The sequence below is a fragment of the Sebastes fasciatus genome, chromosome 8 (assembly GCF_043250625.1).
Source record: "Sebastes fasciatus isolate fSebFas1 chromosome 8, fSebFas1.pri, whole genome shotgun sequence".
Classification (NCBI taxonomy): domain Eukaryota; kingdom Metazoa; phylum Chordata; class Actinopteri; order Perciformes; family Sebastidae; genus Sebastes; species Sebastes fasciatus.
Genome location: NC_133802.1, coordinates 5,820,760 through 5,835,530, shown reverse-complemented (window position 1 = coordinate 5,835,530; position 14,771 = coordinate 5,820,760). Strand labels below are relative to the sequence as shown.

At 42.9% G+C, this 14,771-nt stretch overlaps 1 protein-coding gene across 3 annotated transcripts in view; it reads left to right on the top strand.

Annotated features, from left to right (window-relative positions):
- The window catches only part of ctnnbl1 (catenin, beta like 1), a 75,775-nt gene extending 61,376 nt beyond the window's left edge, over positions 1–14,399 (top strand). For all 3 annotated transcript variants that reach the window (XM_074642951.1, XM_074642950.1, XM_074642949.1), the window contains 3 exons: positions 1,315–1,452; positions 2,430–2,502; positions 13,633–14,399. In XM_074642951.1, the coding sequence (XP_074499052.1) occupies positions 1,315–1,452; positions 2,430–2,502; positions 13,633–13,721 (300 nt within the window). In that variant the 3' untranslated portion in view covers positions 13,722–14,399. The remainder of the gene's footprint in view (positions 1–1,314; positions 1,453–2,429; positions 2,503–13,632) is intronic.
- The last annotated feature ends 372 nt before the right edge of the window (positions 14,400–14,771 follow it).

Sequence of the window (14,771 nt, the reverse complement as noted above, 5' to 3'; positions counted from 1 at the left end):
TCTGACAACAGCGATGTTCCCGTGGCACTCCTCTCTCAACTCTCACTCTTCCGTCAAACAAGTCACATGACACAATGACAAACAGGAAGCGAAAGGTGAGAAAAGGGGTTAATTTCTCTGTAGGGTCCTTTCCATAATGTTGCCAGACACTTATAATGACAATCTGAGCCTGTCAGTGGCAAAAACCAAGCACTTTTAGTGGACGTAAACCGACGGTGCCAGGTTGCCCCAAAGGATTACATTACAGCTCATTTAGCGGCTGCAGCGTTCTACCTCAATACTAGACCAGTTTCAAAAAGTGCTGTCTCTATTAGTCACTTAGACACAAAAACATGGGAAAATATGTTCCAAAATACTGAAGTTATCCCTTAAAGCTAGGGTAGGCAATTTATCTGAGAAGCATTTTTTGTTATATTTGTTGAAATTCTCTTTACATCCCGACAGCAATCAATATATAAATTGCTGTGAGAAAAAGAAAAATCCAGAGTCTGGACTGTAATAAGCCCATCCAATCATTTTACAGATGGCCAACCTGCCTGTCAAGGGACCCCTTTGTTATTTATTCTTGTCATTTAGCCTCCTTCGTGACAGGCTAGTATGACATGGTTGGTATCAATGGATTCCTTAGGTGTTCTAGTTTCATATGATGCCAGTATCTTCATTCTAGCTTTACAAGCCCGCTACAACCTGAAAATCACAAGTTGCGTGAATGTGTTAAAGAAGTTGACAGCCGTAGTTTACTCGCTTTGTTTTCCTCACTGCAATAGTTATTTCTGGCCTCAACTTTCTTCCTGCGGTCCACGCATAGAGGTGAAACTGTCTGACAGCAAAACATTTACCACACTGTCTGTGTTTCTGTAGCACTCCAACGGTTTACGCTCCAGACTCCCCTCTTCCCCCCTCAGGTCTGCTTCTTAATCTCTAATGATGATTAATGTGGGCTGTGTGCTTATTGGCAGCGCCGCGTTATTGGCATACTGACAGGGTTGTTAAGATGGATAACTATGCAAGAGCGCGTATGCATGTGTGAGCGTGCGAGGCTCCAGCAGCGGAGCCCCCGCTTTCTGCAGCTCAGCCGTGAAATCAATTGATCTGTGTGTCTGCTCGATGGAGAAAATGGATTTGTAGAAAAAGGCTGAAAAACAACACCTAAATTAAACTTAGTGTCTGGTTTTTCTGTGTTTGTTGAATCTGTTTCGAGGGCGCAGAGAAGAATAGAAAGTAAATTGTGATTCATTCACCTCGTCATGCATAAAAAACATGTTCTTTTTTTATGTGTGTGGTTTACCTTTTTGTGTGTTTGTGTGTGTGCAGGAGATGGTTCGTCGGGGGGAGATCCTAGATGACGGCATGGAAGATGAGTTCTACCTTCGCCGCCTGGATGCCGGACTGTTCGTCCTTCAGTTGATCTGCTACATTATGGTGGAGATCAGCAACTCTGGGATATCACAGGTACACACATGTACACACAAAGGTGCATTATTGTTAAAGCTAGGGTTGGTAATCTTGAGAAAAGTGTACGCTAGATTTGAAAAAGTATCCAACTGAGAAACCCAGCCCAGAACTCTTTTCCAATGAAAGTAGCCAGCAGCACCAGCTTTAAAAGTCCCTAAATCTAGAGAAAGAAAGTCGCCGAGTCGGCAACGCTGACAGTCTGTCCCTTCAGGCCTCCCTTCAAAGCCACTCCCCCAAAATTATCATTATGAATGTAAATAACAAACATGGTTTTTGTTAGTACTCACAGCTGTCAAGCTAGCAGCTAGTGGAAGACTCCGGTGACGCACAATTAGTGCACACAGACAGGGGGTAGGTAGACAGGCAATCATTAATCATTACATTTGGCCCAAATGGAACGATTGAACGGGATTATTACAGTCCTGCCACAGACACCGTATTTTTTTCTTTTTTTTGTCAGAGCATTTGATTTAATGATTGCTGTCGGGATGTAATGAGAAAAAGAAATATAACAGAACCAACCACATAAAACTGCTGCTTAACAGTCTGCAGCATATCATTTCTCATTTACTGCTTTTTAGGGAATAACCACTATAGTTTGTGGCCCTGTTTTAAATTCCTTTATAGTAAACAGTTCAGGTGTTTGAGAACAAGCGTTGCTAGAGGACGCGCTGTCAACTTCTGTGGTGTGCTACTGATTGTTCACATCATAGCTGTGTAGTCTCTCTTTCATTTTAACGTTCGCCATCAGCTGCTAGCACTTAAAGACTGTCCCTTTACAAAAGTCAACATTAGGGAGGACCCATCATGCTTGTATTTCATTCTGAAATTACATGGTAATTACGATGTTGACCAAATAATTCCACAAACAAACACCAAAGATATATATATATACTGATTTCTTAGCAATAACAATAATAATAATAATTACATGAATTTTAATTTTACAGTATGATCTTTTTCTCTGCATGTAGCTGCAGCAGAGGGTCCATCAGATTCTCAACCTAAGAGGAGGCTCCGTCAAAGTAGTGCGACACATCATGAGAGGTAAGTCACTTTTGTTTCTTTTAATAATATGGCTATTTCTCAACTATAATCAAGTTTTCATAACAAACAAAGGTTTTGTAAAATAATTTAAAAAATACCCTTACCTATACTATTATGGATCCCTTACATCATTTTTTCAGTATTAATTGAGTATAGCAACATAGTCGGGTCATACTCTGCACAAAAACTAGCTTCGAGTGTCTCTTTTCAGCACGAGACGCTCTCTTCTCACTCACTGATGAATGAATTTAAATCATTTCTACTTTGCTCTGCGCTCATCTGCTACTTCAACTCTTCTAGCAGAACTTCTTGCGAACAAATAAAGATTACTTCTTACTAAAATATGATTACAAATATACTTATATAACATGTTGAATTAGATTTGAAGGCATTTGGCATGATGCTTTTATCCAAAGCGACTTATAATAAGTGTACTCAACTGTGTGGAAACAACCCCAAAAATTGCAAGAACATCAACTTCATCAAATACGCTGAACTGCTTCAAGTGCTACACAAAAGCCTTTCTTCAGTTAAGACACATTATTTTAAGATGATATAATTTGTAAGAAATTACCTTGTATGCAGTTACTGTCAGCACACATTACCACAACTAATTATATTTAAGTTGTTTGAATAAAGGATTGAACTATGGTATGGTTTGACCCCATTAACAAACTCAAGCCTGAGTAAAACTATGAATCATATCAGATCCCTCACCTCTGAGTGATACAGGATAACATAAGGCAGGGCAAAAAATACACATAACACCTACGATAGCTGCTCCTAAAACAATTCATATCACTTTCAGAGAAATATTTTATTGACAAATGTTTTTGTTTGTTTTTAATCCGGTTTCCGCGTGCTTCTCGCCCTGGCAAGGAGGCAACATTTCAGGGGGGAAATGTTGGTGTAATCACCGCTTGTTGGCTGTGCTGGTTATTTGATAGTAAGCCCATGCTGTTCGCCTGCCAAAGTGGTTGTGTCTAAATGTAATGAAATGCTATGAATAATGTCATTCTTCCTTATTCTTTTAAACAAAGGAAAATGGCCTGGGCAAACTTTGAAACTGTGGTGTCAAAATGCAACTCTCTGTTGCTATTTTTTTTAACATTATCCAAGCCACTTGTTTTGTACATGTTTCTGTCCAGTACACCCCTCTTTGTATGTATACAATTCTACTTTGGCTGTAGGAAACAGTATCAGACTGTCCCTTACTTGTCAAACTGCAGCCCAACAGGCAACAACAGCTGTCAGTGTGCTGACTTGACTATGACTTGCCCCAAACTGCATGTGATTATCATAAAGTGGGCGTCAAAGGGAACCCTTTGAAAATGGCCACGCCAGTTTTTCCTTGCCATAATTTAACGCAAGTTTGGAGCATTATTTAGCCTTCTTCGCGACAAGCTAGCATGACATTGTTGGTACCAATGGATTCCTTAGATTATCTAGTTTCATATGATACTACTATCTTCACTCTAGCCTTAAAGCTAGACTACGGTTGCGTTAAAAAAAAAACTACTGGCATTAAAACAAATTGGTGTTGATGCATAATTGCGTTACCTTTGACAGCCCTAATTTATACTCTTTTATTTTTTTAAAGGGACTATTTGTAACTTTCAGAATTGCTTGTTAACAGCGACACCTGTGGCTGTGAAGTCAACGAAAGTCAGCGTCGGGCTCGCGCTTGCTCGCTCTAAATAGACATGAACGAGCATTGCTCAAAACAGTGAGGTGACACACGTCAGCTAAAACCACAATATCACTCTGTATTTCACCTGCTTGGCAGTAATGTTAGCTGACAAGACGAAGGTCTCTCCATGAATCAGTGCTGATCCTAGTGTTGGCTTTTCCTGCTGGCTGAAGCAGGAAGAGAAACGTTATCGTCTCCAAGCGCGCCCGCAGGGAGACACTGGCACCCGGTCAGAGACGGTAACGTTTCTCTTCCCGCTTCAGCACCGCTGATAACGTTTCTCGCTGCGGAGCCCCGTCACTTCACAAGACACGGAAAACCTCTGTTGGTCTGGAGGAGCTGCAGCAGTTATTTCTGCACAAACGTCCACTGTACATTCACTAGATATTCTCAGAGCTAAACGAACTCTTCTGCAGTGTGGAGTGAGCGCGCATTCACGTCTAGAGGTGGAGCGAGACAGCGAGAACGCTTGCATTCTGAGTGAAGGCAAGCAGGCAGAGGAGCAGTGGCTCCGGCCACACGCGAGCGCGCATGTGTCCCGACCCCGTACATTTATACGCTTTAAAAGTTACAAACAGTCCCTTTAAGTGAAAAATGTAACGCCATATTTAGCTAACATTGCATGCTAGCTGTGTAACATATGGAGTGCATATAGCGGTTCATACGTCTTTTAAATAAATATTTCACAAAACTGCTAAATATGCCGTCGAACTTTTCAACTGGAAGAAACATGTATGAATAGAGCTGTATTACATTTATCAACCAGTTATTCATTTGCTAATTTGTTTGCATTAAATGCTAACTTCCTGTGTCACACAGTGCATACAGTCTGTCTGTTATCTGCCGCAAAAGTTTCAATTTTTCAACGTACTCGAGACCAAATTACGGACCGAAAAAACGACGGAAAGGAGGAGTTTCGCGAACACAAAGGAGATCACAAAGGTTCCCATAGGAATGAGGGAACACGCGTGCACAGAACTATGTTTAAACGAGGCGTAAGGGAACCTACTGGAGCAGAGGAACAGAGGAGGATATACTGTAGGTAATAATGTGACACTCATGAAGGTCATAAAATGCAGGCGGAAAACTGATTCAATTTAAAAATGATTGCAGCAATAAATAAACTCAATAAAATCCAGCATCTGAAATATCCAGGTAGAAGTGTATATCCACGTGTTTATTGCTTTTTTCACTCACATTACACTGTACAGATGGTTAAACAATATGCCGAAATGCAAATATGCATAGTAATCTAATCATATTGTCGTTGTGAGCGGAGCAGAGAGACCGCCTGCCTGTCTGTCTGTCATTCATTCTTTATTTCCCCGTCTCAAAGGTTTCCTGTCCTCCCGTATTTGTTTTCTGTTTAGTTTTTCAAAGACCTAGCAGGTGTGTTATTTTTCTTCCGGGCGCGTCATCCATCCTGCCCGTATCATTGTCGGATAAAGCCCGAGGACGAGTCTCCGCTCACACACCCTCTGGCTCTCGGTGGCATGTAGCACTGGAGATAGAGCCATCCGTCACGCATGGCGCTGCCAGCAAGCGTGGCATTTCTCCAGTCTTCACTGCGTGTGTGTGTGTGTGTGTGTGTGTGTGTGTGAATGTTAAATGTGTTGTGTGTGTGTGAATGTTAAATGTGTTGTCTGTGTCACTTTTGTTTTCATCTGTATGTTTGCATACACGAGTGCCTGGCTTGTCCGGGTAGTTTCCACAGTATGTTTTTGCTAACTAACATGATTTTGTGTGTGCACATCATGTTTGCCGTGTCTACATATTAACGTGTGCATACATGTCCTTGCTTGTTTTTCTCGTGCATATGTTTTACATTTTAACATATCTTTGAGATAAAGTCCTCTGTGCAGGTGTGTATGTTCAGTTTTCCTTGGTGGTTCAGCTTGCATATTTTATTCATGTGTGTCCTTGCGTGTGGATACTTAAACGCAACACTTCATACATATTCATTGGCATGTTGTGTGTACTTGTCCTTGCATGATCTTGATGTGGGTTATTTATTTATTTATTTGGCATAAATTGGGTTTGCGTTCATGTTAGGGCTGCCAACCGATTAAAATAGTTAATCGCGATTAATTGCAAATTAATCGCACATTTTTTATCAGTTCAGAATGTACCTTAAAGGGAGATTTGTCAAGTATTTAAAGGGACTATTTGTAACTATCAGAAATGCTTGTTAACAGCAGCACCTGTGGCCGTGAAGTCAACGAAAGTCAGCGGCGGACTCGGGCTTGCTCGCTCTAAATATACCTGAACGAGCATTGCTCAAAACAGTGAGGCGACACACGTCAGCTAAAACCACAATATCACTCTATATTTCAGCTGCTTGGCAGTAATGTTAGCTGACCAGACGAAGGTCTCTCCATGAATCAATGCTGATCCTAGTGTTGGCTTTTCCTGCTTCAGCGCAGGCTGAGGCAGCAGAGCTCAGCAGCAAGTAACGTTGTAGTCTCCGCCCGCAGCCGGAGAGAACAGGGAGACACCGGCACCCAGTCGGTAACAAGACGATAACTTTTCTCGTTGCGGAGCTCCGTCACTTCACAAGACACGAGAAACCTCTGTTGGTCTGGAGGAGCTGCAGCATTTATTTCTGCACAAACGTCCAATTCACTAGATATTCTCAGAGCTAAACTAACTCTTCTGCAGTGTGGAGTGAGCGCGTGTTCACGTCTAGAGGTGGAGCGAGTATGCGAGAACGCGCGCTGTGTTAGTGAAGGTAAGCAGGTAGAGGAGGAGAGGCTCCAGCCACACGCAAGCGCGCATATGTGAGCGCGCATGTGTCCTGACCCGGTACATTTATATGCTTAAAAAGTTACAAACAGTCCCTTTAATACTAAAATTAAGAAAAATGCTTGCTTTGGGCAAATGTATATATATATATTTATTATTGTAAATGAATCAACAACCACAAAACAATGACAAATATTGTCCAGAAACCCTCACAGGTACTGCATTTAGCATAAAAAATATGCTCAATCATAACATGGCAAACTGCAGCCCAACAGGCAACAACAGCTGTCTGTTTGCAGTGTGCTGACCTGACTGTGACTTGCCCCAAACTGCATGTGATTATCATAAAATGGGCATGTCTGTAAAGGGGAGACTCGTGGGTACCCATAGAACCCATTTTCATTTACATATCTTGAGGTCAAACGTTAAGGGACCTCTTTGAAAATGGCCATGGCAGTTTTTCCTCGCCAAAATTTTGCGCAAGTTTGGAGCGTTATTTAACCTCTTTCGCGACGAGCTAGCATGACATGGTTGATACTAACGGATTAGGTTTTCTAGTTTCATATGATACCAGCATCTTCACTCTAGCTTTAAAACTGAAGCCGCTACAACCTCCAGAAGATCGATTGCGTTAATGCGTTAAAGAAATTAGTGGCATTAAAACAAATTTGCACTAACACGTTATTATCGCGTTAACTTTGACAGCCCTAGTTTATGTATGTGTTTTTTACGAGCTGTGTGTGTGCGTGCACCTGTGTAATGCCAGTATGCCGCTGCATCCATCAGTCTTAATGTGTGTGTGTGTGTGTGTGTGTGTGTGTGTGTGTGTGTGTGTGTGTGGGGCTCGTAGCGTGTGCCCTCACCCTTTCCATTAGGCCACACTGTGGAGCCCTCTCCCATTTGAAGTGCCCCGCCCGGTCAATGTGAAACTGCAGAAAAAGGTTAAGCACATGCAGAGTGTGCCGTCTTGACCTTAATGGCTTTAGCTGGCTGAATGAGAAGCAGCTATGCAGGAACGGAAGGCTTAGAGCACACTGGAAGGAAGAACATTGATTTCACTAATGTTGTGAAAACCTGCTGTGAGGTTTAGAAAACTCAAGGTTGGTTATTTAATTGTTTCAGCCGTGAAAGACAGAAACACCATACCTAGCTTTTTTAGAACGCTAATGGAGCCCTGAGAAAACTATACGACGAGAATAGGATTAGAGGACATTCAGGTGATATGAAATATACTGTTCTGTCACAGTGCACAGCTCTGGGCAACAGCACAAGAACAGGTATGGGGGTTCTGCTCCAGTGACAAGCTAGTTTTCTCCTTTGCCTCAGGGTCAGGTTATGCTCGATCACAACTAGTTTGTACTCCGTGTTGTCTGACCTCGTCGGAAGGAGAAAAGTGTTTATTGCTGTTCCAAACGGCCACACTGGAAGGGGAAGTGAAAAGCCAGCTGTCGTAAAGGAGGAAGGGGGGGAGGGGGGAGACGTGCTATCATTTAAATACAGGGATAACAGCGCCCATTTTCAGACGGTCTCTCCTGCTGGAAGACATCCACAGTGTTGCTCTCAGTTGTCCACATGAAAAGAGAGCCTGAGAGAGAGAAGTTCAAAGCCTGGTTGCTTTTTCACCTCTGCACAGCGAGTCCAAGCGGCGCGTGAAGTGGGTTTGAATGTCGGATTGTCGGTTTTGGAAAAGTTACAGAAATTGTCCGACACGGTCCCACCGGTTCCAACATCAGAAAGGTGGAGGGGGAAGGGGGTTTCTGAAGCTTTTCAACCATCCGACAAGCACTTCTGATGAAGCACATTGGCACCTTTACCCAGCCGTGGCTCAGAGGTATAGCGCGTCGCACACCAATCGGAAACGTCGGCGATTCGATCACCCGGCTCCTCCGGTCACATGTCGAAGTGTCCTTGGGCAGGATACTGAGCCCCAAATTGCTCCCGAAGGCCGAGCCATTGGTGTGTGAATGAGAATTTAGATTAGATCCTGATGGACAGGTTGGCACCTTGTATAGCAGCCTCTGCCATCAGTGTATGAATATGTGTGTGTGAATGGGTGAATCATGACGTGTGTAAAAGGTAAAGCGCTTTGAGTGGTCGGAAGACTAGAAAGGTGCTATAAGCTAGTATAACATGATTGGTATCAATGGATTTGGAGTTTGATATGATACCAGTATCTTCACTCTAGCTTTAAAACTGAGCATGCTACAATCTAAAAATCACAAGTTGCGTTAAAACAAATTTGCGTTATTATTGCGTTAACTTTGACAGCCCTACTATTTTCACAAAACAGCTCTGCGGATGGCTGACTAAACGTAGCCATACAAATTAGCTGGTGATTTTGCTCAAGGTGTCCTTTTGATGGTCTTAAGATATCTTTGCAATATGCGTTATTTCAGACCTTACACCTTCGTATTCACCTTATATCTTCACATAAAGAATCTTGATACTTGAGATGAATAATACGACTTCACAGAACGTGAAAAAGGCCTTGATTTGTTTTTTCTCAATCAACTAGTTTATGTCAATGACCCTGGACATGAAGACTTCTGATTCATGTGGTGGTTACATTAACACACCACAGGATCAGACCAGTTTCAGACTGGTAGAACGGTGTTTTGAAGGCGTCCCAGCTGCAGCTGTAATCACACTACGAGTCCTGCAGTGTGTCCCTCTCCTTGGCTGCTGCTGCTGCTGCAGAGTCTGCTCCTGGAAATGATTCTCCTTGTACTCATGGCAGATCAGTCCCAGTCACTGACCTGAGTAATGGCGATGCTCAGTACTGTATTGTCCTCTGCCGCGTTGCCGTGGTGACAGAAGGAGAGAGCACCAGCATGCCAAAGAAAAAAGGTTCTGCAGAGAGTTGAGGAGTCACCGAATCTCTGACCTTTCTGTCTGTGTGGCTGACTGCGCCGCCATTTATAGACACGGAGACACACACACACACACACGGGCACAATGACAGGCTGGCAATGAAAGAGGATGTAGGTTTTCATGCTTTTGTTGAGTCACTCTCGCTCTGTGTCCCCTTACCTGCTTTTCTCAGTCAACCTTAAAATTCGGCCATTTTTAACTTCAGTAACATCCCTCACCTCTGTGGATCAAATGCAAATCCCTGTCGCTCGCATTCAGGGCTGCGGGCAGAAGCTGCATATCCCCCCCCCCACACACACACACACACACACACACACACACACACCTCCAGATAGTGGTCCAGCCTCACACTTTTTATAACTTTACTCCAGACTTTATGGTCTTTCTTGGCTCAGTTCTCCTCAGAATACCCAATGATGGAGTGACCTCTGTACTCCAGAGAGAGTGGACGACTGTCACACCGCGTGTCTCCTACCTGAACTGACACTCTTGGATCTCAAGAAGCTGTTCACGTACTGCTCTGCTCTGCTCTGCTCTGCTCCGCTCTGCCTTCCGACTCTGCTTCTATCTGGTGCTGCTCTCGACTTAAATACATACCTGCTGGATTTATTTCTTTACCCCTCTATCATGCAGTGGTGGAAAAGTAACTGTATTTACTCAAGCAAATGTTGCGTGCAATTTTGAGGTACTTGTACTTGAGCATTTCTATTTTATGCTACTTTATAGGGGTGGGAAAAAAAATCAATTCAATTATGTATCGCAATTGTATTTTATTTTTACAATTATTAAATTGATTTTTTTAATGCCAGAATCAATATATTTGATTCAATGGAGTCTATGTGGAGGTAGAAGGAAGTTACCGCTTTTATTGTTGTAGTCTGAGTAACATGACGTCATATCCGTTCCGTATCCGTCAACCAAAACAAACCGCAGCGAGCCGAAACGAGAAAGCAGAATGACTGCAAATGACCATTTGTAAATCAATTACTTACCCCGTGTTATGTTGCATTCTTGACTTTTTCTTGCATCCATGCCTCCGCGGTGAAAGGAGAATCCAAAAAAGGAGAAAAGTCTCGATGAATTGAAGTTAAAGGGGGCCACATTTAACAACAGCAAAACTATATCAAACCATTCGTTTGCAAACTCTCAAACAACTCGTGCCGTATAATCCAAGTCTCATTTATCCAGTCGTATGCTCAGTACTTCCCAAACACATGCATCTTCGCTAAAACCTCACTATTTAAAAATCTTCCGCATAAACAAACAGTCTCAAGCTTGCTCTAGCACGCAATCTGAAGTGTAATAATACGTCAGGCAAACGTATTCAGTAAAGATGAAATGAGAGCAAACTGTAAAAGTAGATTCAACTTCTTCCCTCCCCTCAGATTCCTGCTGTACGTGCACATTCGTCGTTTCTCTGTACAGACGATTAACTTTTGGTTTTACCTCCAAATGAACTGGTTGAACTGTTGATCAGGCTAAACTGGTGGCTTGATTACAACCTGGTTGATCAGTCATCTGAGCGCCCGGTCATACGTTGTGTGTGCAATGTCATCATGTCATACAAATGATGGACAAAACCTACACAAATAAGACCCTAGTTGTAATAAACTTCCAGCACTCATATAGACTAGTAGTGATTTTTCACAATACTTCTCAGTCCCATTATGTCTGTCACTACTACCTAATAACATAAAAACATCCCCCCCCCCTCTCAGAAAACCAAATCTCCTTGGTGTCTTTGACAGCCATGTTTCGTCCTCCTAAACCCTGCGGGGCTCTTGTCAGGAAAAGCCCCCTTCATTCTCTTCTCTCCACAGTGTCTCCCAGAGAAAAAGAGTCTTTTTCATCTTTCCGTCTCGACATCCCTGGGTTTAATGTGTAATCCCTGCCTCAGAGGCTGGCTGGCTGGCTGGCTGGCTGGCTGGCTGGCTGGCTGGCTGAGAGACACACAGCGAACGCCTTGGACTCCGCTGGGGCTGGGGCTGCGGCAGCTGCAGCTTTCTCTCTCTGCACATTAGACTCACAAATCGACCCGTCGGACGGTCTCGAAGGCCTCGTGTGGGAGGCAGACGCACGAAATGAAGAAAACAGTCAGACGCCTCAGAAGCACACAATGAAGTACGAGCACCGTAGCACAGGACACCTGGACCGGTTACTGTTCACAGCCAGAGGACACAGGTGGATTTCAGTACAGCTGCTGTCCTGGGACCTCTAATCGTTTTTTTCCAAAAGGAAAGATCTTTTTGTTACAAAGTGACGGACAGACTAGAGACTATCGAGGCTACAGTGAAAGGCCATTCAATAATGGTAGTTCTTTAATGCATTGTGTCTCTCTCAGCTTTGTCCTTAAATTCAAAGAATAGCTTCAATTCGCTGTTATTCATAAATGAGTACAATGAGATCTACTAAAAAGGGTCCACTCTTTCCTGAAATTACAACATCTCTTGACTTCTTCTTTGGAAGTATTCAGTATCTTAAATGGAGAAAGGAGAGATCTTTGCCAAAATGTAGTACTGACGAACAAAGACACTGGGAAGAGAGGGCAGAAAGAGTATAGAAGCAAAGAGACGACAGCCGCTAGATGGCAATGTGGTGGCGCTGCCGCCATTTTGGACTGAAAACGCCAATGAGTCCGTGGCCATGGATGCATAAAGAGATGTATGTAAATCAGAGGATCATTTTTTTTTTTTTTTGAGGTAAAAAAACTACGAACACTTAAATAGCCCTCATTTAAATCTTTATGATCTAAAAGTTGTAAAATCCACTAATCCAGAGTTATTTTCCTCGGCATAATGAACGTGCATCAGACCCACTGGACTGCACCGCCCTGCACGCTCATATGACATATCTGTTTCTGCCAGCTTCCTGCTAGCTGCACGCAGCTGTAATAATGGATATATTGGCTGTAATTCATCACTTTTATTATTTTCTAATAAACCCATGGGCTGTATGCTGTAAGCCTGTACCGTGGTGGATGTATTAACGTCTCTGTTCCCAAACAACCGGCTATCAGCCAGTAGCTAGTAGTGCTACTAGCAGGACATAAACAGAATTGAATGGAGTTGTAGGTTATTTACTAACACGCAGGGTAAAAGCAGCCGGGCAGAAAAGTTAAATAAATAAGTAAGTAAGTAAATAGCTATAATAGTATGCATATTTTTTATATTTTTATTGTGACACTTTGTAGGCGGACGTTTTACTGGCGTCCGGTAGTCGATTTCAGTCCAAAATGGCAGAGGCGTAGTTCTGCTGCTGGGCGCTGATGTTTGCAATGGAACCAACTTTCACTTCTTAGCAATACACGTTCTTCGCTCAGGTTGACTGTGTGGCAGTTAGTTTGTCGTTTAATTGTACATTTGTTTGTTAATATTAGGGGTGTAACCGAATAAGAACACATTTTTCAGATATACAGGCTGAGTCCATTTTCAAGCAAACAGATTTGCTGGTTCCAGTGTCTCAAATGTTCACCGCTCTCCTGTGTATCATTGCAAACTGAATATATTTGGCTGTTCAAATTCTTCTTTATTTCTACATAATCTTTCTATGCTGTCAGTAGGGTATAGCGCAAGAACACAAAGGCTCTCACCTTTTACTCCTTATTTATGTTGATCTACTAACTGAAGCTCATACCCGGAAAAATTCTTCCTAAACCCTGTATTATTATTATTATTTTCAAACTCTCATTTGTCTTCCATTCAGTGCTTTCTCGCGAGTTTCTGGCTCCGAGGATGTTCTCCGTAACCTCAAAAAAGTCAAACGGCCACGCCCCGAGCTGTCAGGTCCACTAATCCTCTGACTCGTCTTTGTCCTTTTGTCTTTCGCAGAGTATGCCGAGAGCATCGGAGATGGGAAGAGTGACGAGTTCAAAGAGGCCGAGCGGAAGAGGATCATGGACCTTGTGGACAACTTTTAATCTCACTTTCTCTCTCTCTCTCTCGCGCTCTCACACACACACTGACACACACACACACACACGCACACACAACACAACAATAGATTCTTACTTACACTTGAGAACATTTAAACCCCGCTGGTCTGATCTGGGACCGATGGTGACCTTGAGCCAGTCTAAGAACTGAACTAACTAAACTCACGGGGTATGTTTACATGCACAGCAATGCTGCGATTACTAGTCTGCTAGAAGCTAGACTAGATTGATTTTCATAGTTCAAAGAAAATTAATTTTCATGGTTTACCTTGCCTGCATCTTTTGGCGCCCAATGTGGGGGAAAAAAATTAAAGGAAACTCACTTCATTTATAATTAATTTGTATTTTTAATTAAATTAAATCTAATTAATCTCATAAACACAGCCCCTTTATGTGCCAGAGACTTTGGTTAAAATGAAACGATTGCTGTGCATGTGACGCTGCTCGCTGTAGAAACAGGAGGAGCAGAAGATGTAGTCGGAGCTCCGGTGCCGTTTTATTTTCGGTCCTGTGGTGTTGAACACCGCGGAATAATTATGGAAAAAGACTTTGCACAGATCTGCAAACTTAATATCCATCCCTCGGCTCTCCCACTTTACCTCGTTTGTTTGTTTTGAGTTCACGTGTAAAAAATATTTTCTAATAAAACATTTGGTAATGAAATCCTGATTGCATGTTTTGGTTTGTTTGATTAATGTCACGGTTTAGCGGGCGAGATTGGCACAGCTCGTTGATAACCGTCTGCGCATGAATCTCATTTTGCCTTTCGCTTGGTTACTGTTGCACAGAGGCACAGATGGAGACAACAAACCTATATCTGCAGAGAGAGAGAGAGAGGAATGCAGACCTGCTTCTTCTTCTTCTTTATTTGTCTGAACCCACCCACTGCTGGATCTCAGCAGCCTCCCGGAGCTCTCAGCCCACTGCTGTTTCTCTTTGTGACGCTGTTCACACACATCAGTGTGGAGGTGTATTATGGTAGAGCTGTGTACACAAAAACAAGCCTACTGTATTATTCTCCCTGTCTGCGCGCCA